The 24,371-nt window shown below is 46.7% G+C and overlaps 2 protein-coding genes across 7 annotated transcripts in view; both read right to left on the minus strand.

Moving 5' to 3' along the window:
- Window positions 1-488: 488 nt before the first annotated feature.
- Window positions 489-24,371, minus strand: part of LOC144142660 (uncharacterized) — a 125,547-nt gene continuing 101,664 nt past the window's right edge. The window contains exons 2-4 of one of the 6 annotated variants that reach the window (XM_077674312.1): window positions 23,683-23,943; window positions 3,077-4,220; window positions 489-1,596 (exon numbers count right to left, since the gene is read on the minus strand). In XM_077674312.1, the coding sequence (XP_077530438.1) occupies window positions 651-1,596; window positions 3,077-4,220; window positions 23,683-23,943 (2,351 nt within the window). In that variant the 3' untranslated portion in view covers window positions 489-650. Of the gene's footprint in view, window positions 1,597-3,076; window positions 4,221-7,201; window positions 7,510-10,143; window positions 10,271-13,165; window positions 13,422-23,682; window positions 23,944-24,371 lie in introns of those variants that run through there. The other 5 variants (XM_077674313.1, XM_077674315.1, XM_077674316.1 and 2 more) reach the window with 5 other exon arrangements.
- LOC144142662 (uncharacterized) lies at window positions 21,061-23,689 on the minus strand. The gene is made up of 2 exons (XM_077674322.1): window positions 22,773-23,689; window positions 21,061-22,144 (listed from the first exon to the last, which is right to left on the minus strand). The coding sequence occupies exons 1-2, from the start codon at window positions 23,024-23,026 to the stop codon at window positions 21,181-21,183; spliced, it is 1,218 nt and encodes a 405-aa protein (XP_077530448.1). The 5' UTR covers window positions 23,027-23,689; the 3' UTR covers window positions 21,061-21,180.

A 24,371-nucleotide genomic window follows, 5' to 3' on the forward strand; every position in this document is an offset into this window, starting at 1 on the left:
TGAACGCTACGTTTGAGAAATTACATCTAAAATATCAACAACTGGACCAAAGGCGAAATACACATGTTTTCGACCTAAAAAACACATCCAGCCACACGTGTATGTGCCTGATTATGTGTGTGTGTAGACGAGTACGAATAACTTAACGTTCTAAGTGCGTGATTGCAGTGGCTAGGTGACCTGAGAGCTTCATGAACGGAATATACTCCCTACTTCAACCACTCTCACCAGTTCGCCATTTAAGCAGTCATTACACTAACACAGTTCAATGACACCCACGTAACGTGGCCTCTCGTTCACCCATCCATGAAAGTATCTACGGGGAAATACTTACGCAAAAGAATCTATTCGACTTCTTCATCTCTCTTTTCCATCCAGTAAAAGTAGCTTCCTTGCCCTACTAATCCACTTTTCTGAATCTTACCACTCAGATTTGTGATATGCGAGATGAAAGTACCAAAAATATTACTCATCCTGTGCAAGGCATAGAAGCTTTTCTGAAAGACACTTTTATTTTTAGACAGATACAAAAAAGCGTAAATTATCAAGATACACGCGTAAGCATAAAGGATCAATGCCTTCAAATCAATGGATATGCTACTCTTTGAAGGACTAAAATATCGTTTACGTACTCGGGCGAAGGTGCACAATCACTGCACAATTACATCGGCGACCTTGAGGTACCCCATAATATGACGCCAACAGGCAGGGTTGAGCTGGTCTATTTGTGTACCTTCTCCAGGAAGGCATTCCAACTTGTCGCGAACAACTTGGTTGATGATGAAGTAGTGGTCGCTGATGAAGTGCTTTGCCGCCTGAACGACAGCTTTTGCTTCTGTTTCAGACATTCCCGCCGCTGACTCTACACGCGCAACCAGGGATGTCTGTGCTTCGAAAAGCTCGAACGCTTCTGCACACATCTTCCCCGTGTTCCGCCTCAGCGCGAAACGAACAGCATGGTTCAGACAAACACTGTTCCGCATGAGAGCGTCGTTGAATGCTGTCTGGTCGGCGCCCTGCTGAACAAAGCTTATATGAAAGGAATTTATGAACCGGTTCTCGACCATTCCTCGAGAGAGAATGTCCATGCAGTGCGGGGTTAGCTCAGCGAGCTTCAGTGAGAGGTCTATGAGATTTAGACGCTGACTTTCTAACACCAGAGATTTCAAGAGTTCTGCTTCTACCGCACCTACGGAGATGCATTTCATTTCTAGGTGCCAGACAGACAAGTTAGAGCGGAGACCCATCGCGACCCTCACTGCAGAACCACCTGAGACGCCCAAGCCCTCCACAAGTTTCACGTGTTGCAGTGTTACATTCTTCTTGAGCGCTTCACAGAGACTGTCAACGCATTCGGGCGTGACTCTCGAAAGGTGGACTTTCAGGCTGCTGACCCGGTGGCTCGAAGACAAGGCCTTGCACACAGACGCAAACGATGCGTCTGAAAGGTCCCCAGTGTTGAGCTCCAAATCGACGAGGCGTTGGGGCGGCTGAAGCAGCAGGGAAGCAGCGAGGCCCTCAGCATCGTAGTCGGTCCAGTTCAGTTGAACGCGGCCGTACAAGTTGTTCTCGTTCAGAGTTCTGGCCAGAGCCTCCCTGCAAAGTGCACGCCTGTCAGCATTACGTACAGCAGATTTGCACTGATGCATTCTTCAAGATCGCACTGCAAACGCAACATCATCCAATGGTGATTAAAGCAGCCGAACCTCTTGTCCCCTCCCTTCGCCCCCAAAGGTGTACAAGGCCAACCTCTGCCTTGATCCCTACTTTTATGTGCTCGAGTCGTAGCGCAGTAGCCAATGGTGGATCCCAGGTGTGTGGTGGAGACAATCGCTCCCTTCGGGCGCCCCCCAAGGTGTCACCTTCGTATTGTGTATGCAGTGTGTATGGTGTCGGAGAGCTGGGTCTCCGACACCTCTCCGACAGCGGGGTCTAATTTATTCGCATCTAATATTAGTAATCCTACCCAAAATGCCTTATTGAAAATCACACTTATTTAAGAAAAAATACTCTCTTTAGTTTCCCCCGAGAATACTGGAACCTTGCTGATACAGTGAACACCCGTTGAGACGAACTCTAAGAGACCAAGATAATTTGCTCGTCTTATCAGAAATTTGCCTTATCAGAAGTCCTCCCAAAAATAATCAGCAACACTTCCAGGTGCATGCCAATATCTTGCTTGAAGACGGTGAATGAAGTGGACTTACAATGGAGGAAAAAGACAAAAGAAAGTCACAAATTCGAGGGCGCAATTTGATACAAAACTATCTGCAAGTGCTCTTGTCTGGTTTTATCCAGTCCGAGCGGCGACGGAGAGCGTACACCCACTACCTGAAGGGACAACGCAGCGAAGACAGACTCTGCTCTGTCTAGAGACAGACTCTACTCTGACCGACCGACCGACCGACCGACCGACCGACCGACCGACCGACCGACCAGACAGACAGACAGAGAAACAGACAGGCAGACAGACAGGCAGACAGACAGACAGACAGACAGACAGACAGACAGACAGACAGACAGACAGACAGACAGACACATATATTTTCGATTTACTGAGCCGAAAAAGACTACCGCCTTTAAGACGCAGCGATGACTATTGCAGATTAGCAATTTTTTGCATCATTATCGACACCCCATATTCTTCAACTCGACAGGCAGATTTTGAAAAAAAAAAATAACTGACGCCGACAATTACCGCATAGAAAGAATTTAAAAGGAAGCCATTTTTATAATGCTTGCTTGTAACGTTACGTTTTTCATGTGAATCGTCCCGCCTTCGAGAAACGGGAAAAATTCCTGCTAATTCGTTCATCTCGAATGAAAAATGGCAAAGCACCGAGAATGTCATTCATAGGAGGTCAATCGCCGAGCGAGTGCTCGCAGGTCTGCTAAAGACATAATGAGCCAATTTTCTACATTCTACAATTCTACATGGCCATGGATGTATCCTGCATTTAAAAACACTTATAATGCGCATTATGATGTCTAAAATAATGTGGACATAATGTAGAGGAATGTAGACACAACACGTATACAAAGCGGCGGGTACGAAGTCACATAAGAGCTTTCTTACCTCTCCAAAGGCGATGCCTCCAAAGAGCCAAACTTCACTGAGCAGGTGTTTTGTGTGAGGGCCTCGCACAAAGACTGCACTGCCTGAAAATCCACGCGACATGCGGAAACGTCCAGGCGCTCCAGTGTCTTGTTTCCCCGCAGACCCCCGGCAATCAGTTTTCCAAACTGTCCAGAGATGTGACAACCTTCAAGTTCCAGCGAGCTAAGGCTTTTGTTCTTTAAGAGCAAACTCCGCAGCCCTTGTTCCATAACGCGTTGACTGCCAGAATTCAGTCGTACACATTTAACGGCCAGGTGTTCCAGAACGTGGTCCTTTTCAACAGCTCTCAAGACGTCCTGAATACGCCCGTCACATCGACACCAGTAAGTCAGTTCCTTGAGTGTCATGTTCGGCCTCATAAAGTCGCAGAATGCCTCTTCTACATCCTGGTCGTGGTTGAGACAAAATTTCTCCAATGTTGTGTTGAATCGGAGGCACAGGGCAAGGCCTTCTCGACCACGGGGGCCTAAGCCACAAAAAACGCCTAAATACCTTAGGTTGCGGCAGTTCGAGATGCCCCTCATGAGGTCATCTGAGATTCTGCTATCAGTGAAGAGGCCAACAATATGAACTTTCCTGACAGAATTCGCATTGGCTGACAACAGTTCATCCAATTTCGCAGCCAAGGCATAGTTCACATCGAAACCCACCAGCCTAAGGCTTTCGAGCCTGTATATGGGGCCAATGGCGTCGAGAAGACGACACCAATTAGCCGGGGCTCCTCCTTCAATGGAGACATGACGCAAATTCGTCACAAACCGGGCAACGTCCTTAGGAACAGCTACTTTCTTAAGTGGACCACTCTCGTATAGTTCGAGGGTTTCTATACAACGATGCTTCCTCAGTAACCAGACAGTCAGGAAGGCTGTGTCGTGAGGGTCGTTTCTGTACGTCGAAGGTGACCCCGGAATGATAGCAAGGCAAATCTTTCCTGGCTGCGGTTCATGAAGGTCGATAAGGAAGGTGTCCAGAACGGCATTCCACTCTTGCAGGTCGTCACAGAGCCAACAGCTGTCCGATGAGGCTGTGCAGTCTCGTAGCAAGTCGAGGTGTGGCCATTTCTCCTTCCATCGTCGTATGTTCATCTTCTTCTTTTCAAGTACTGGAAATAATAGTGAAAAAAAAAAATACGGCAGGTTTAGCGACGTAGAGGCTTGTAGTCTGCTTTCGGCGGTTTTCGCAGCTCCCTTTTAATTAGAAATTGGAGCTTGTGAAGTTGCATTTCTCTTGTTATCGGCTGTCGCACATTTCCCGAAATAGGATCCAAAGTTTCCATAAACTAAATAAGGTTGAAATTCTGGTTGTTTTCAGTTTGTCTTTTTGTCCATTTCACAGGACCGCACTGCGAAGTCTGAAAAATTCATAAAACACCCCACTTTGCGAGGTTTCCAAACCGCCTGCTATTAAAGAGGGGCCGCGAAAACAAACTACAAGTTTGGTTTAAAAGGACTGCTTTGTCCCGATAACAATAATACCAATTTTATCGTCGCAACGTTTATATGCCTCCATACTCCTAACTTTCTAATTCCTTTCGAAGGCGTGCACGCGGGGCGTCAGATGGCGGGCGCCGGCACGCAGCAGCTTCTACCTTCGTGGTCACCACATTAAGGTTGTAGCGGCATCATCATCATCATCATCATCTACCGCGGGTGCTTGCGTGAGCACTCCGAGTCACGCGCAGAGAGAATAAAAATCAGGTTCCGGTTGCGGCAAGATGTCTGGTGCCGCCGCTCTCGCCTGATCGGCGCTCTGCAAGGTATTTGAGCTCGGACATTAGCGGTTGGCACATTCGTAAGAGGAGGCGACCGCAACTCTGCCCCTTAAAAATGAAGGGAGCTCACACTAACGCGTAAGTCTTGAAGACAGCGACGCTGTACGCAACCTTCACGCCCATCGCGACCGTTTAAGTACCCGATTGCAGCCGATGCAGCTGCTGCAACGACCTTTACTCCATCTTTGTTGCTACAACGGCGAAGGAGAAGCAAATCTACGAAGCAGAACGAACGAACTGAACGCGCACAGCTAAACTAGGCGCCCGCAGGTGCGACGTGTGCCCTATCACGTGTTCAGTGTCGATCAGGTGGCGTGATTCCTAACCCACAGTCAGAGCCGAGTGAGCAAGCCGTTTGGCCCTCGGGTACTCACTCACTCACCTATTTCTTAGACAGGGTGTCTCCAGGTTAATTTCCTGAGAGGCCAGACAGACCCTTTTCTACGAACAGTTGGGCAGACGAACTTGAGGAATTATTTGCCAGATTTTGTTGTCTTCCAGTGCACTAAAACCAAGCGCCCCACGAGGCTACTTGAAGGAGGTGATGATGGCTTTTCAGTTTCTGAAGGCTAGGTTTTCGTACAAATACCTTGCTCTGGTACCTAGAAAGAAACTGTACAAGGATGTGATCGATGTGGCATTACCAGTACCTGTATATCGCTCTTTATACTGTGCAGGTTCGGGGAAAGACGTTTTAAGGAGAGTTAAACAAATGCCTGTGAAGTCATCAGTCAAAAGTTTCTTGTTTCGCTACATATCGGAACGCGACCCGTCAGTCCATGGCTGCGGGAGAAAAGAATGTTTGTAGCGGGGTGATAAATCGCTCCCATCATAAATTACGCCGAGTGATAAATCGCTCCCATCATAACCACTCTCCTCCCGATCTGATACTAGCAGCGGACATACGCAAGGCTTTTGATCGCGTAAGCCAATCCGCCATACTAGAAGAACTGGCACATGCCTACCCAAGCGCCCGGGCTCAAATCTGGATCCGCAACTTCCTGAACGCTCGTCCAATACGAATTCAAGGATCTCACCCAGGCTGGACTCCTCGCACATACTACCTTGACCGCGGGGTACCTCAGGGATCCATACTTTCTCCTATCCTATTTAACCTCGCCATGGCGAGGGTAGCTCGAAATCTCGAGCGTGACTCTGCTGCCCGCTTCACAATATATGGTGATGACGTAACCATATGGACTGAATCAGCCGACTTTTTATGCCCGGAAGACATGCAAACCGAACTCCAAGCCACAGCAAATAGCCTTGAATGCTCCTTGGCCCCTCTTGGTCTCGAATAGGCCCCTGAAAAAACCGAATTCTTACCCGTATTTGGCCCCAAACCCCCTCCGCACTATAATCCTCTAACTCTTCTTCTCGCCGGTACCCCTATAACCGCTAGTTTCCAACCCATGCGATTACTCGGAATCCCAATCGGACACAAAAATAGCCTGTCAATATGGCTACAACTCAAACCTAAATAGAAGACAATCCAACATACCATACGTCGCCTGTCGAACAAATTGGGTGGCGCAAGCCAGAAGGCGACCCAAACATTAGCACAAGCTGTCGCCATTGGTACTATAACTTACGTAGCCCAATCCTACAACCTCAATAAAACGCACATGAGAATACTTCAAAATCTGCACAGAGCCACCCTTCACACCATCAGTGGACTACCCAAACATACTCGTCTTGAGAACCTGCAAGCTGCAGTTGCTCTTCCCCCTTTGGAAAATATCATTCAAGAGCAAGTACATCAATCCCTTCATAAACGCTCATTAACTCATCAAGGTGCCTCCATCATCACCTGGGACAATCTTAAGCCGTTACAACCCAATGACATCCCACCGCCTTTGGCTCCCTGGAACCGCCTTCTGTCACGGACTCTACAGCCACCCATCCCGCCCCGCGTAACGCCCACCCTGTCCGCGCAGCCCGCATCAACGTCCTCCGGAACAGTAGACGCCCCCAAGAAATTGATATTTACACCGACGCAAGCATAACTAATCCACTAGTTGGCACCGCATGGACATCACCTGATCTTTCCTCCATCCAAGGCAAACGAACCCTTGATATTCCATGTGCTACCATTTTGGAAGCGGAACTCCATGCCATCATTCAAGCCATCGACTTCCTCATGCTCGACTTTCACTCCTCCGTCCCTTCACAAATACGCATCCTGACGGACTCATTCGAAGCCCTAAATACACTACAAAGTGCCACATCGACCAATCCCATTGGAAACAAAATCCTGCATCAGATCTCCATCCTAAAATCTAGCGGCATCCATCTTCGCATCGACTGGTCGCCTGGACACGAGGAGTCCTCACCGGGGAACCAGGCAGCCCACTCGGATGCACGGGAGTGTATAAGCTCCAGTCCTCCGCTGCTACCCGACTTGGCTACTCCGCCTCCTGAGTCATTACCGCCAGCCATACAGATTCTACGGTACAAAAAAGACAAAAAAGACCGCCTCAAGGCCCTCACTCCAACCGGCTTTTTATCTGCTCTACCCCCGCTCCCAAGATCAGCCGAAATTTTTATAAACAAATATTTTGCAAATGCTAGCTTAACCCCAGAGACATTCCGTAAATGGTACACCCCATCCCTGCCGCCTCGATGTCCCTTCTGCGCCTCCCTCACACCCGCCAATCTCCAGCACCTAATTTGGCACTGTCCGAAATTTACGCGTTACAGAAACTTCAACCCTCCTCCAAATGCCTCCTCCTCATACATCGACCCTCGAACACTGGAACCCTCTACGCTGACTTTAATTGCGCACTACTCCCTAGAAAGCGGTCTATAGCGCGAGCAGTTTAGAGCCGTGAGTCTGCTCTCCTCACCCCACGTGGCCTCTTCCGCCTTCGTAAGGAGCCAATTGCTTCAACTTGAACGGTTTATTTTCAAGATGTCCCAAGCTACGAATATCCCACCCTCTACTCCAACTTCCCCCACTTGACTTAGCGTCTTCCTGATATGTAATAAAGGCTATCTCCACCTCTTCTCTCCTTTTTTATCGTCCTAATCGTAGGCATCTTCTGGGAGAAAACAGCCTTCCTAGTGCAGCCGATGCGATATGAATAATGGGAGCATCTCACGTGAAGTATTGCGTGAAGATCATGCCTAATTATTTGTGCTTTTACGCCCGGTTTATAGGGCTATTTTGATGCATCAATATCTTCATGCTCGTTTTTTCTGTTTGTAATTATTTAACAGAGGGTTTGTCTATGGCGAGAGAAGCTTAAGCCATATTCAATTCGTCCAATTTTCCAACGAAAAATGGCAAACATACCAGAGTGCGATCTATGCGTGACGTTTGGGCGCGAACGAACGATGTTTCGAAAACCCTGTTTGTGCGCGTGTGATTTCATGGAGGCGATTTAGTACGCTATTATGTACGCTATTAGCACGATCACTGCATCCAGTTCTTATGATTACGAGGCGTAACTTTGAAAAAAATTTCTACATTGCAAAGTATTTCCTATCGCGGTAGTAAAGATATTTCTTATTTCGGAATTGATGAAAAAGCAACGGGAACGACAGAGGTAATGCTTAGACCAGAGTCCTTCAAGGACTCTGGTCTAAGCATTACCTGGTTACCATTAAGCATTACCATTACAAGGACTCTGGTCTAAGCATTGAAGGACTCTGCTTAGACTAAGAAGGAGCCCCTCTTCGTTGTATTCTCTGCCACTTGCACTGCTTTTCACCACTCATGTTCGTTTTTCTCCCTTCGTGGCCGTTTGTATAGCTTCTTGTTACTCTGTTTCTTTCTCCTAAAGCATTTCCTGACCATAAGTCACTGCGGCTAGAGCGTGCGTCAAACCACTCACTCTGGACCCTAAGTAGGCGTATTTAGAGTGGGCACGCCCTTTTCTGTGGCCTTTAGTAACCGGACAGTCACCGGCGGTATTGTTATCGTTATGTCTTGCGCGGTGAGCCGGGCAGCGAGGAGTCCAGGGTTATTCGACAAGTGTGCCGGGAAAAGAGTAGCGTATTTCACACGAGATATGCGCTACAGAATGGAATATGAGTTGGCCGTGAGCGCCAGACGGAATGAGGGGGGAATGAATTCGCTTGAACAGCGCCGAGCCCAAGCGCGCTTCCTGGACATGCGAAACGTATTGCTCGCAAGTGCGGGAGAGGTAGAGCTACTGGAGCGGCCGTGTGTTGCTGATCGCATCCAGCGTACACAACAGGTATTCCCCTGCACCACTGCGCCCCTCGCATAGTTCTCTTTGTGCGCACGTTTGAAGAGACCCCGGGACACTTTTTCAGGTTATGAATTATTCAATGCTTGCGGAACCTCGGCCAGAAATTGTTGCTCTATGCCCATCAGATAACTCGTAAACTCACTCAAAAGATTAGTCTCTCTTTCCCGGTCTTGACGTTCTTCGACCACTCGAATTACGTCATTACGGCCATGTAGCGGCTATTAGCCGATTTTCCTTCAGTTCCGGTAAGAACGCATTCGATAGCAAGTTAAAAAATAAAGCCACGAAAACAAAGCAGAAACGGAAGGCGTATCTGGTGCGACGAGCAAATCACGCAGTGCCGCTCCGTGCTGGCGATAACTATAGCTTTCGCAGTGGTTCCAGACGCGAAGTAAAGAGTGAAAGCGTTTATCGAAAGTGTTGTAGGGTCCCTTTAAGTACTGGTTCTGTCAAAACGGAGCAGACGCGACCGATATACAGATTCATTCCAACCCGACCTTCACGTGCATAAGTCATCTTCTAAGCAGCGAATGGTGAACAGCTGAGAATACGCCACTGCACACTGCACATTGTTCCCTCACTCTCTTCTGCTCAGGCAGTACAGTGTAGGATTTCCCAGCAACCCCGAGGATAGTGGTACCCCAGTCACCAAGCACCAAGTAGTTTTAGTCTCAGCGAGATAAGTCGTCTGCTGTTTGAAAGCATGGACCGCCTCCTTCCATAACAGGCATGAAGTCTAGTCGTCAGTCGCTTTAGGATAAGGTCGCTTCCAACAGCCAACGGAACCTCCTTGTTATACGCTGCCCAAATCCACCGTAATGCAGCTCAGTGAATCTACTTTACCCTTTCACTCCCCCTCTACTTTCCTTCCCCCGAACTGGGTTTTATGCGGGTGCACGAGCTCCCTGCAGAGCTCAAAAATATCCCCCATGCACTTCCTTTCCTTTTCCTTTCCCGCAAACCACGACCACCACCAGGTCAGCGAGCGTCGTGTTCGTCATCCCGTTATCGCCGAGTTCCCCGTTGCAGTTTCTCACCCTGTTTCAGCAGTAATTTTGCAGTCTGGGGGGATATTAGCAGCCCTCCAAACACTTCTCGCCCCTGCAAGCCCAAGCAAGCATCATAAATCAGCTCGCCGCAGTTCGACATGACATTCATAGAAATATCAAAGCTGCTGGTATCAACCGATATTTTCTGTCGTATGTCGCACTGCCTGGCAATAGCCGAGCCTGCTCTTACAGTCCAAGTGCTGCTTCAGTTGACAGCTGTGAGCGCAAGGCTTGGGAGCTCCATTGTTTATAAGGACAATGGAGTTGATAATAGTCTCCCAGAGAGGGGAAAAGAGAGTTAGACGGTAACCTGCAGACTGTGGTTTCAATATGGTCTCAGGCAAACCAGGCAATCAGAGAGGCGGTTTGTTGTTTCTTGGCCGGAGGATTTTTTTTTATTTTGCCATGATCTTTCACGCCATGAAAACGGTGCTGGACAACTATCCAAGTACAGTAGACTCTCGATAAACGGAACTTCAAGGGACCAAAAAAATTAGTTCCGTTTAACAGGAGTTCCGTTTACTGAGAGAGATGTTCTAAGGTGCAAATTTATGTGCGTACACACTTCTAAGGGCATTTCATGGAACTCTAACCACTAGAAAGTGACTGTAGCTGATAGTTTTCAGAAAGCAAGAAAACTGCAAGAAGCGTAGGCACAGCATTCACAAAGTTGATTTGGCAACAATGAGTCGCTGTGCACTACAAAATGCGTCAATTATTTTTGTTTGAGTCCTTGCAACTGCATCTTCACGGAGGCTAGAGGCCTCAACGTCGCGAGTGCTTACGAGCCACCGAATTTAGAAGACGGCAACGTGGTAATGATCGACGAATAGCACAACGATGGCACGAACGAGGCGACAGGAGGTGAGCCCTGTAGCCTCGGCGTCTAGAATCGAGACCGAACTACTGGAACAAGAACTGCGATGTTGCATTCGTTGCGCTAACACGGCTAACCACTTACGAGACGAGGCTTACGAGGCCAAAAAGGCTAAAAAAGATGGATGAAGAAGAAAAAAAAAAACAAGAACGAAACAGCCGGAACCGCGTAAAAAGCTGATTCTCATGCCAGTGGATTTCACAAGAAGTTCCATTTCTGGTTCCGTTCACACGGTGATGCAGAAATTTTAGTTCCGATTACCGAGAGTTTTTTTACGTTATCTGAATACAAAACCAACCAAATTCTAGGCAACTGTTCCGTTTAAGCGGCAATTCCGTTTAAGCGATTTCGTTTATCGAGATTCTACTGTACACCTTTCCCGGTAGCGATTCAGCAAATTTGAGCAGGACAGGACAGCATCAAGTACAGTACTGCTATACTCTACAAGACAGTCAACAGCTGTCCAAGGACGCCGAGTATACTCGTTGCAGATAGAGCTTGTCCCTCTCTAGAGGCCTTGCGTTATAACTGCAAAATTTTATTTGAGAAACGTGGAACTTTCTTTCTGCTTGTAATACTCTGTTTTCATGTATTTTCGTGTGCAAACACCCTCTAAAGTGTAAGTATCCTGCAAAGTATTTAAGCCCACTAAAAGTATTACAAAATCATCCGTCCTCCCGTAAAAAAGAATTCTTTAGCCATTTTATCTGCTTTCAGCTCGTTTTTGGTTTTACGAAATGTCATTACGTTAAAATTATTCTCAACTTTACATTCTTCTGTTTTCGTATATATTACGTGACCTCACACGAACTTTGCAAAGATGTTGTATTGGTCACTCGATTTTTTTTAGTGAACCTGTAAAGTATTTGGCGGAAGTTACGTAGTTTCGAAATACCTTGTTTTCAGGATATGAGTGGCAATTTAACTCAATAAATCTAGCTGGCACGCAGGCGAACACTGCAATTTTTCATCGGGAATTTAGGCTAGCGCATGCCGTTGATTTTCAATGGGCCATAAAGTGCAATGTTCGCGCGCAATTTAACCGCGACACGACCCAGCAAGCTTATAATGCAAAAAAAAATTGTGGAAGGGCTCCACTGTCAACTCACGATATATGCAATAACAAATGGAAGCCTGCTTAATTTGTTAAATGAATATCTATGTGTGAAACAGTATTCGTACCAGCATTGAAACACCATGTCTCCCATTTATTTCTCAAGAAAACGAAAAGAAGCAAGGCTACCCCAGTGCACTGAAACCAATACAACGAATTACACGTCAAATTGATGAGCTGCGGGCATTTCGACAAATTTCCTTACCCTCAAAATGAAAGCTACTGTAATGTTAACCCTAAAACCCGACAGTTACCAAATACTAGCCTTTTCTTGTTAAAAAATGGCAGCACCTCCACTCCGTGGATGATGGCGAGGGTGCACAGTACCGGGACTCGAAATGCCTTTAACTTGCACCCCGAGTGACATCCCCGACCGTCATTCGATTTGAGCCGTTAGTTGCACCTTGATCATTCCCTAAATGAAACTGCAACTCACGGTTCAAATCGAATTTCGCTTGATTTTCGCTTGATGGTGGTGTGCGCACGGATGGACGCGGACGGACATTGGGAGGTCCTGAGGTACTCCGCCCCGTTACAGGCGAGGAATTAAGTCTCTCGGGTACCAACACACGGTCGCAGCCCAATGGGTTAGACGACTGACACTAACTCTGTCTGGTCTACCAGACGCAGGCTCGAATCATGCCGGTGCCTGTGTGATTTTTTGAGATTGTAAATGCTATGCGCACGGACGCAGACGGACATTGTGAGGTCCTAAGGTACTCCGCACCTAAAACATAACTCCGAGAGGTCATGAACCGTTGGAAAAGAAGCCAACGCAAGTTGATTTCAAGCGCCCAAGTTATTAATTGACAGGGCTTCACAAAGTTAGGCCTAACAACGTAACGCCTAGCTAACAAACCTACGCCTCTCTTAAACCTTTTATGCCGGTGAAAGCACGCTGGATTTGATAAGATACTTCGTTATTTTCAGTTACTGCGGCTGTCAGTGCACGACCTATTAATGGTGAATTGTTCTCTTCCGGGAACTACTGCCCAGATAATTAAGGCCAGCTCACTTGCCTTCGTTAGCCGTGTCAGCGGAAATCACTGCGTTGCGCTTGGGTGCGGGAGAGGTGCCCCTTCCAATGTCTGCCGCTCCTCTGTGAATGGTGGGTACTACTGGGTAGGCACATTGACGCGCCGTCTTCCACGGCCGATTGGGGGCGCTCCATGTCGCGGCGCGTCGGGAATCTACCACGCATGCGTGAAGGGGAAACCCCATTCTCCAGAACCCTTCTTCACCCGCCCTCCAAGCCTAGCCAACTCCGCTTCAAATTGCAGGCGGCGTGACAGGTACGCGTTCGGCAGCTCTGGTGTCTCCTTGTCCGGCCATCTGCATGCAAACGATACTTCGTTTTTTTTTAAACCCTGCTTTTGTTTTTCCGTGAGGGCTCAGCATACACGCATTCTTAGCTCGTTTTATCTGCGGCATATGTATGTACTCACAGCCCAATTAAGATAACACCTGTATAAGTGTTATCGCGGCCGCGGTATTTCGATATCTATGCAAATGCCTCAGCACATTGCCACAAATCATTGTTTTGCCTCCAGTCTTGGCGCTCTGACGTGCAAGCAGCTTTTTCGTGTAGTACTCGAAGACGCGCTTAGAGAGTACACAGCAATAATCACCGTACGGAAATTAAAATACGTTAGCGCACTGCACTTCATTACTTTTCCTTCGTTCGATTCCGTAATTAATCTAATGTATACACTATAGAGAATGGGGGACCTTTTATTTATTTATTTATTTATTTATTTATTTATTTATTTATTTATTTATTTACAATACCCCTAAAGGCCCTCAGGAGGGTATTACATAGGGGGGAGGCTTCGAAAAACAAACAGAGTACGCATTCAGGCAAAGCACACAGAAATGGAAAAAAATATCAACAAGAGATCAACAGCAACCATGCTTTTTTTTCCCCTTTAAACCTAGCAGTGAATGGAGCTGCTGACCAGCTCCGACCTCCCACACCAGCGACGATTGGTGGAGAGGGCACGGATGGCCAGCATAGCCCAAGGCATCCCGGACTAAGGAAGCCTCCCACGGGGCGGGTGCCCTAGCATCAGCACCTGGTCTCAAATAAAGTTTATTCATCATCATCATCCTTAAACCTTAGGCGCCGATTGACAACCGGCATTCACCATACAAGCAAAAGCGAACGTCTGTCCCAGATTTTTTCTCGAGCCAGTGGTGAACATTTATTTGATTGCACTGAAGTAGCCGTTGAAGGGGCTCCGAAACGACGCTAATTACGCGTGAATTTGCACTTTTATTATGTACATTTCACTCCCATAGAACGCAGTGCACCGCAAACCGTTGAATAAGGGAAGAGATTGCTCACCTATGGTTTAAACCCTGAAGGGGAATTTTTACCGTGTTTAACTAACAACGCCCTTAAACCCGACCAAAAACCTAAGAAACGGTTATTTAAAGGGAGTATTGCCTTTCAAAAAAGTTTTTAAAATGTGTTTTTTCTAGTGTTTTGCTACAGCGTAAGAGGGTTAGTTATCCACAGACATGTACGCGTTACCCTAAAAAATTAGCTGAATACCGCTACTCGCTGAAGAAGTAACTGAATACGTTACTCGTTACCGGTTCTCAAAAGGAACGCGCGAGTTACTCGAAAAGTAACTAGTTACTTTTAACGTTACTTTGACGATGACCAAAAGTACAACTGTTTTGTTTCATGGTTCATTGTTTTCTTTTTAGTAGTCGTCGCACTGAAAAACTAGCTGACTCTCGATGTTTTCATCGGTTATTATGTTTCCCGCTTCCTGTTACTCGAAAATACGTCTCCGGCGACGCTGAAGAGTCGTTCTACCGAGGCGCTCGAAGGAACGGCCGTGTTGTGCTTCAGGAAGAGCTGGTGAATATTCGGGAACTGCGCCTTCACTGAAGTTCGCGGGTGCCAATCCGGTACGCGTATCGGCACAAGGAGAAACTGAGAAAGTTCCTCCGGGTCATCAAAGGCCGTTGACAGTGGAAAACTAAACAAGTCGTCCGCTAGATCAGGTTTCTTCGGGCGCTTGGTTCCATCCTTGCTTGCTTTAAACTTTAGGAGTTCAGCCTTCACCACGCGTCTAGTCTCGAAGCGTCGTGAGCTATCTGCGATCCACGATAGCTTAAACCGTGGGGTGATAGTCGCCGCCAGGATCAGACGACTGACTTCTCAAGAATAATTGCAACTCCTTATATATATAAAAAAAAGATGGTGGTCACGTGGTACTGCCAGACTGCCCCCGTACTCAACAAGCCACTAACCGAGAATTTCCAGCCTTCAACCCGGATGATGCGCATGGGGAAGGAAAGATTTTTCGCCGCGAAGATAACAAACAAGATACAAATTAAAAACAGACGCCGAGAAAGAGTGTTTATAAAACGAAAAAAAAGACGTTTCGGCTCCCGTACTGGAGCCTTGTTCACAAACGTCCTTTTTTTTCGTGGTCGGTGTCTGTTTTTAATTTGTATCATGCGTTTCCCCGACCAGGCGGGCTTCCCTCCAACACTTGGTTTCAAGATGACAAACAGTAGTATTGTTCTGAGAAATCGCCCTTTCGACTTTCCCTGGGCTGTTCCCTAGTCTGGTAGTCCTGCGCTCGACTATTGATAACCCCGGCTGTCCGTATCTCTGGCAGCGCGCCGATACTTGCGTAAATTGAATGCTACGGCAAGATCTCGTGACGAGCGGGGCATTATTCACAATATAAATGGCTCCCCAAACCACCAGAACGTAAGAAACGGCGCTGCTGCTTTCAAGACAAACATCAGCGCAATGTGCCTATACACGCGTGCACAGGTTAAAATAAAAAAAAGGGCCGTTTAATCGGTGTTGTACACGTTACTCCTCAAAAATGACGTGATACTTTTACTCTTTACATGTCCTTAAAAAAAACTAAATACGTTACCCGTTCCTCCTTTTAAAAAAATAACTAAATACGTTACTCGTTACCGAAAATAGATTGATTGATTGTAGGGTTTAACGCGCCGACGCAACGCAGGACATGAGGCGCGCCGTAGTGGAGGGCTCCGGATTAATCGTTACCGAAAATAGCAACTAGGTATAAAGTAACTCATTCCTTGTAACGCGTTACGTACATGTCTGGATCATGTACATCGTAAAAATTCTCCTTAACTTGTGTAGGTCATTTTACAATCTAGGACAGATTTAGAAACGAATAATAAACGCAGCAATGCTAGAAACCATAAGTATTTAAAGCACACTGCCTCACAGAAATTTAGTGCAGGCAAGCAATTTTGTTTCCCCAATGTAGCGAATAAGGTTTTTGATAACTATATTCAACTAAACTCTCGCGCTCCCCGAATACTGAAAGACAAACACAATTCAATGAGTTAGCATTGGGAAAAAAAGTCGCAGACAGCTTAAAACTACCAAAGAAATAAACCACGTCGTCACATTTTTAATTCTAACCTCATCAGCCAAAAATTTGCGAAATTCGAAAAATGTTTTTCTGCACTCCTCAACATGAATGAGAAACGTCGGGCGGGCCCGATAACATTTCCGGCACTTTTTTGTCGCCGATACGCCGAACCACTGGCACACATCCAGGTGCTATTTTTCCTTCACCTTTATCAGGTGCACGCGTTCAAGTCGCGCCCGTACCGATAAGGGAAATAACGCTTTGCTTTCGATTTATCGTCCCATATCCTCGATCGGCTGTTCTTCTAAACAACTGAGGCAGCATGTAATTACCTAACACGTAATTTATTCACCAAAAACAAAATACCGTATAATCACGAATCTAACCCGTACCTTTTTTTGCCAAAAGCAGCCTTTAAAAATGTTTGTTCGTTACAATCGGACTAAAAACAGAAACCGTCTTCAAAGCAGCCAGCAGCTCCTCCCAAAATCCAACTCAATTTATTCCGGGACAAACCAATTTTTCTGGAGCGCTTGTCATCTAGCTCATATGAAAGCCAGACTTTTATATACTGGGGTAACCACAGGGAATTTTCGAATAAACAGGCAGAAATAATTTTAATTTTGCACTAAAATTTCTGATGTCTGAAAGGTGGCGCCACGTGGCGTCTAAACGTGACACTACGTTACGTGTCCCGACAATTCCGTCGATTTCAACGCACCATTCAAAAAGCGTCTGCAAGAATATGAAAGGTAGCTCAGTGTTTTTGTTTTTGCCGGGGACAAGTTTTTAAAACACCCTCTTTTAATCTCACGTGCAGTTAAAAGTGGGTTGCCGCAAGTCTCGCTGTCATGGTGGCCAGCATTCCTCTTGGCGGGACCCGTATTGCTGGTGGATATAAAAATTCCAGTTCTAGAAATTCTACGGCGCTATCAGCAAAACCATCTCAGAGAACGGTGTTGTAAGTGATGCTCTTTCATTTGGGATAAAGAAAATGTACTCGTCAAAACTTGGTTGTTTGTCCATTTAACTGCGCCCGTAGCTCAATGGCCATACCTTACTTAGCCCAATGGTTCTGAGTTGTGACTAATGACTGGCCCGGGGACCCCTTTTGGGCTTTTAAAGTGATGGCGGACCCCACGATGGAGCATTAGTTGATCGGTACCATAATGTCAAACAATTTGCAATTGCAGCTTACGTCGCCAACAGACTTATCCAATGCTTGCCTTTTCTGCTTGACGTCAATGACGATGCGCGTTATGATGTTAAACAATTTGCTCTTGAGTCTAAAAGTCTTCTAAACACCTCTATGCTGCATTTTCTAGGTCTGCTTTTTTTTCGTATCATTATTAGCGTGCTGTGCAAAAAGCAGGTGTTAAAAAATATGCGCTACGGGAGAAACTAAACGCACATGTAATGCGGCGAAGCCATTTTGCATTTCATTGCGTGGATACGCAGTGGTTAAGGAAGACTAGAAGGCTCGCGATGACATACGGAAAGAACTGTGGAGGATCCAAAACAGCCAAGGTAACCAAAAAAGAGGCAAGGCAGATAGAAACGAATAAATGGAGGGAAAAAATGTAAAAACTAAAACGTCGTTAGAGATGTACAGGGCTGAGAAACTGGACATCAGAAAGAAAAATTTCTAGGATACTTCCCAGGGCAGTGCTTTGCTTTTTGAGGCTAGAGCAGGTTGCTTGCAAACGAAGAGCTCTGTGGGGAAGTATTCACAAAATGATGGGGTATGCGTGGCCTGCGGAAAAGGAACAGAAACTATGCGGCACATAGTGTTAGAGTGTAAGGGTATCCATCCGAATCTACATGACGGAAATATTCGGCTTCCAGAAATTCTAGCATTTAAGGGTACCAAAGAGAAAGTTAACTTGAAGGCTGTCGAGGCGTCGAAAAGAAGATTGGAATGCTGGTGGACGAAAAGCAGAGAGCGGAATATTGTCTGAAATAGGCAGTTTATTTTGAGAGTGGGAGTTTGAGGCAGGCAAAACGGGTTCTGGTTGTTTCGTGGTCCACCCATTTACGGCTTTCGTCGCAAGTGAACCTGCAAATTGAATAGTCAACGCATTCAGTACAAGCAACATCTCATGTTTAGCTAAGTTTTCGCAAAGTGACAAGCAGGTTTACAGTGTGCAAACCGAGCTACTGGGACCTCGCAGTGAGCACAAATTTTCTGTTACGGCTGCTCTGTTGACCATTTGCGTTCCTTTGAAAATCCAACAGGTGCCTGCAACAGCGAGATGTGTTTGCATTCTTGCGTATAAGGTCGCTTACGAAACCTAAAGATGGCAATAAATGAAGTTTCGCTGTTGCAGATGAAGTAAAACATTTCCTTTTTATTTCTCGTTGCGAATGAGCGCAACGGGTTCCCGGTAACTACTTTGTTTTGTAAACGGAACACCGCCTTCGTCTTGACATTTAATTCTTCAGGATTGGTTAAAAAATGAAATTCTGTGCATTTCGCTTTTTCTCGAGAGGGGAGGTGGAACGTTGCAAGAGCAGCGGAAGAGAACGCATGTAACGCGGAAAGCCAAACTATGGTTATCAGTATTACTTGCAATCGAAACTAGACTAGGCGTAGTGTTCCGTAGCGTTGATAAAGCATTACTTCAACACGTATTTTCACTACTGATTAACCCCCCTTTTGTCTGAGATTGTCCAGGAATTGTGGCTCGCCTTTTCAAAATTGTATTGAAAGCAAGCATTGTGGAAAAAAAAAATAAAACCAGCGAGTCATGGCACACACCCCTCACACATGTGGGCAACAACGTGCATTATATTACGCGTTTTCTCTCTCTTTAAACTTAGGTCCACCATAAGAGTTTAAGACGTGAGCATATTAGGCATTTGGTTATGCTGAGTGAGACACGTTTCTAGACAAGGTGATTCATGTCGGGATTTGAAAATGATATATATGAAAATGACACACGAAATGCCACATGACACACGCAAACTCACAACTGCCTAATTTTACCGAGAAATCCCCCCTAAATACTCTTGCGCATCCATAGAAACGTATTTTAAATAATACGTAAAATTAGCAACTCGATTCAGTTGAATAAATGTTTATTCCGTCTCCTCAGTATAAACAACGACTGTCCAAAATTGGTATTTATTTTAGAAAAGGTACGGGAAGAACACGATCACACAGGCGCTTGCGGGTGTAAAATACGTGTCCGGTAATGTATGGGCGATAGCGCACGGGTCGTGTGCAGTGTAAATGTTTTTGTTTGTTTCTTCTTTCTATAAGGACACAGCGCAGTTTTACAAGGGTGTGGAATTTGCACGCGTATGCACAGGTCTTGTCGCTGCTTACCCGTTTCGCGTACTAAACTTTTATCCTTTAAATAATCACCACGCCACCTTCAAAAAGCACCCTTCGACGTTCCCGAAACGGCAGACGACTGCACCCAATAATAAGAAAAGTGCAATGTGTGGAAGCAATGTTTATAACACGTTTCACGCTCAAGCGGTGACCCACGGCGAAGTGGTTTCGTGGATTAAACCAGCGCATTGCCCCGCAACGGCTGCTGATTATTGCGTTTCTAGAGGAAATGCGCAAGCAGAGGTAACTATTTCATTGCTTACTGCCAAACGAGCACACGTATTGGTTGTTTTGTCGTGTGGCACGCGTCTTGCGCCGCACGCAGCGTGAAAAAGCAGACGACGCGAGAGCGCCTTCCACACTACGAGCGGTTCGTCCCGCCGCCGCCAGGGGCCGACTGTGTTCGCGTTCTCTCTCTCTCTCTCTCTCTCTCTTTCTCTCTCTCTCTCTCTCTCTCTCTCTCTCTCTCTCTCTCTCTCTGCCGCGTCCGGCGTCAACGCCTGAGTACTTCACACATAGTATAGTGTACTAGATTCTAGTACACTATACACAGAGTAACACATTTACGGAAGTTGTTCAAGTCCGGTCAGAAACAGGGTGTCAACAGCGGTCCTTGAGCGGTATTGCTGCGCCATCTAGGAATGCGGAGGATAAACAATTAACCAAAGGCACGGCCGGCCAGGACGTGCGCAGCCTCAGTCAGCATACTACATATCGATTCAGATGCGTGCAATGGATATGTCACTGCTGACGTCACAAAACATACGATACACTGAGAGAATTGAAATTTTGGGTTTAAAATTTCCCGGTGAATTAAGTATTGTTTGCTTCCGGACAATTGTTGCTATAAAATACCAAATCTTTCTACTTAAACTTTTATTTATCTTCAGTGCTCCTTTAAGAAAAAAACCCCATGCATGCAGGAGTTTCGCACTGCTCACATTCGTTCTTCATTTCCGTCGTTTTTCAGCGCGGCAGCGATCCTTCGTTTTCAACATTTTTTAAAAATGTTTTCACTCAAATGTGAAATGTGTCAACTAAAGGTTATGTGAGTAAGGCTCACTCTGTGACAAGTTGCTTTCAATTCTTCGGGGACGCAACTTTTATTGATCCTCAAAGATATACACGCGATTATAAGTCATCAAGAGACACCCGCAAGCATGAATGATCAAGCGATGCACAAGCATAAATTATCAATGTATAACATTATTTCTGGCATTCTTTATGCGTTCTTAGCACCCAGTGTGCACTGCACTGTATGCACCCTGTGTGCACTGGTGTGCACTTTCTCTGCACTCATGGCGAAGCGGCACAATTACGGCACAATGACATCCGCGACCTTGAGGTAGTCCAGAATACGACGCCAACAGGCAGGATTAAGCTGGTCTATTTGAGTTCCTTCTCCGGGAAGGCATTCCAACTTGTCGCGAACAACTTGGGTGATGAAGAAGTAGTTGTCGCTGATGAAGTGTTTCGCCGACCTGACGGCAGCTTCGGCATCTCTGCCAGACATCCCCGACGCTTCCGTCACACGCGCAACCAGGGACGGCTGTGCTTCGAAAAGCTCGAACGCTTCGGCGCACAGCTTTCCCCTGTTTCTGCCGAGCACAAACCGAACAGCACGGTTAAGACGTACGTTGTTCCGCGTCAGAGCTGTCATGAATGCTGTCTTATCGGGGCCCTTATCAACGGTCCACAAATCGAAGGAGGTTATGAACCGGTTCTCAGTCATTCCCTGGGAGAGAATATCCATGGTTTCAGCGTCCAGTTTCCTGACCGCCACCGGCTCGTAGTAATCCACTTTGAGTTTCACGACGTTTAGACGCTGACTTTCTGCCATCAAAGACCTCAGGAGATCTGCATTTTCAGCGTTCAGACTATCGCACACAATTTCGAGGTGCGTCACGGACGTGTTCGAGCGGAGACCGTGCGCTGCCCTCACAGCAAAGCCCTGAATTTTGTAGCCATGTTCAACAAGTTCCACGCGTGTCAGTGACAGCGTCTTCTTGAGCACATCACACAGGCTGTCCAAGTGTTCGGACGTGGTGTGACTCGAGAGATAAACGGCCAGGCTGTAGACGAGGCGGCTTGAAGACAGTGCCTGGCACAGCAATGCGAAGGAGGCACACGACAGATGCCTAGTGCTGAGCACCAGATCGATGGAGCGTGCGGTCGGCTGTTGCAGTGCAGCACGCAGGCCCGCAGCATCGAATTCAGTCCACGTTAGCTGCACACGTCCGTACAACTTGCCCTCGCTCAGAGTCCTGGCCAGCGCCTCCCTGCAAAGTGCATCTCCGTTAGCAGACATTCACCAGATTTGGACTACTCCACTTCTTATTCCCAGAAAAACGAAACATTATCATTATAAATCAGCAATAGCACTACAAACCTAAAACACCCACTGGCCCTCTTCCGCTACCCCCTAGTACCCTCAAAGCCCGTCTGTCTGCTTTCCTCACTTCTTTCAAATGCTCTTACCACTGTACCCAATGGCAGATTCAAGATGGGGCGGTGGCGATATTCTGTTTCCAAGTCAGTGCAGGCCTCGAAAAAAGGCGAATGGGGAATTAAATAACCATTGGGCTTGGCGGACGGGACGTATGTTCTGTCAAAAAGACGCAGTCGCCTTGAGCCTCGTTCTTTGTACCACACCAGCCAGTCGTTTATGTTTGGAGCTACAACTTGTCAAATCCTGCCAAACATGGGGGCGAAGCCTCTTTTTTTTGTCTAGGAGGGGAGAGGAGCACGACCCCCCCCCCCAATTATGCCCTACAAATTTTGGGTCCTCTGCAAACAACTGTCCCTCTAGCATGCGCGCACATGGCAATGCTTCACGTAATGGAGACAAAATAAATGTGAACTACACACGTATACATGTTATGAGAGAAATGTGCGAAGCTTTCTTACCTCTCCAAAGGCGATGCCATCTTGAAGCCAAGCTTCACTGAGCACGTTTTGTTCATTGTTAGTGCGTGGCACAAGGGCTGAACTGCTTCAGAAAACACATCGGATTGGAAGACATCCAGGCACTCCAACGTCTCGTTCTGTGATAATCCCTCGGCAAGCAGGCCTCCAAACTCTCCACAGATCTCAGCATTTTTAATTTTCAGCGTTCGAAGTCTTCTGTTGTTTGAGAGCAGGGAACGAAGGCCTTGTACCATAACGAGGGGGTTACCTAAGAATACAAATTGCCGACAGTCGATCTCCAGGAGTTCTAGGGTGTTGTCGTTTTCAACAGCACTCAGGACGTCGTTAATACGCCCCCCATACCGACACAAATAATGCAGTTACCTGAGTGTCGTATTTGTTCTCATAAAGTCGCAGAATGCCTCCTCTATTGCCGGGCTGTGATCGAGCCAGAATTCCTTCATTGTCCGATTGGACCGCAACAACATGGCAAGGCTTTCGGACCCAGGGGAATCAAGTTTGCCTCGAAATACTAAGCTTGTCAGGTCCTTGCAGCTCGAGATGCCGCTCATGATGACACCTGATCTACGGCTATCATAACACAACTCATACTTATTAGATAAGCGACAATCCACGTGAACTTTCCTGAGAGAGTTTGCATTGGCTGACAACAGCTCCGCCAGCCTCCCAAACAAGTCATCGGTCACGCCGTAACCTGTCAGCGCAAAGCTCTCCAGATTGTTTATGGGACCGATTGCATCGAGCACAGAACTCCAGTCGGCGAATCCTTTGGCTTCAATTGAGATGTGCCGCAAGTTAGACGCAAACCCGACCACCAAATCGGGAACAGTCACGTTATTACGAAAACTACTTCCGTGCAGTTTGAGGGTTTTGATACAGCGATGCTTACTCAGTAACCAGATCAACAAAAAGGCTGTTTCATCAGGGTCGTCTTGATGCACAGGAGGGTCTTCCGGAATAATACCAACAGAAATCTTCCCTGGAAGCGGTTCCTGAATGTCAATTTGGAAAGCCTTGAGAGCAGCATTCCACTCTTGAAGTTCATCACAGAGCCAACAGCTGTCCATTGAATCTGTGCACTCTCGCAGCAGATCGAGGTGTGGCCATTTCTCCTTCCACCGTCGTTCGTCCATCTTTATCTCTGCGAGCACTGTAAATGATAGTGAAAAATACGGCACGTTTCGAGACGCCAAGTTTGCTTTTGGGCCGTTTTTCCGGCTCCGGTTTATTAAAAAAAAAACAGACTGTGTAAGTACAAACTTTTGTTCGTTTTGGGCTACCGTACCTTTCGCAGAATTTCACCCAACCACTCTACTAGTGTAAGCATAATGAAATTTAAATGTTTGCGTTTTTACTTGCTTTATATTTCACAGGGTCACTCGCTGGAGTATGAAAAAATCACGAAACACTAAACTGCCCCACCCGGACGATATCTTTTCTGTAAAGGAAGAGCACAAGAACCACCAGTCTGCAAACACTGTAGTGGATATCCTAATCAGCAACATGTCCTATGGGAATGTCCTTACACTATTCCCAGCATTCCTCACTTACACACACCGACGCAGCTGCCATATGCCA

This window comes from Haemaphysalis longicornis, unplaced genomic scaffold (assembly GCF_048455015.1).
Source record: "Haemaphysalis longicornis isolate Haplotype H1 unplaced genomic scaffold, Haemaphysalis longicornis Haplotype H1 scaffold_6, whole genome shotgun sequence".
Classification (NCBI taxonomy): Eukaryota; Metazoa; Arthropoda; class Arachnida; order Ixodida; family Ixodidae; genus Haemaphysalis; species Haemaphysalis longicornis.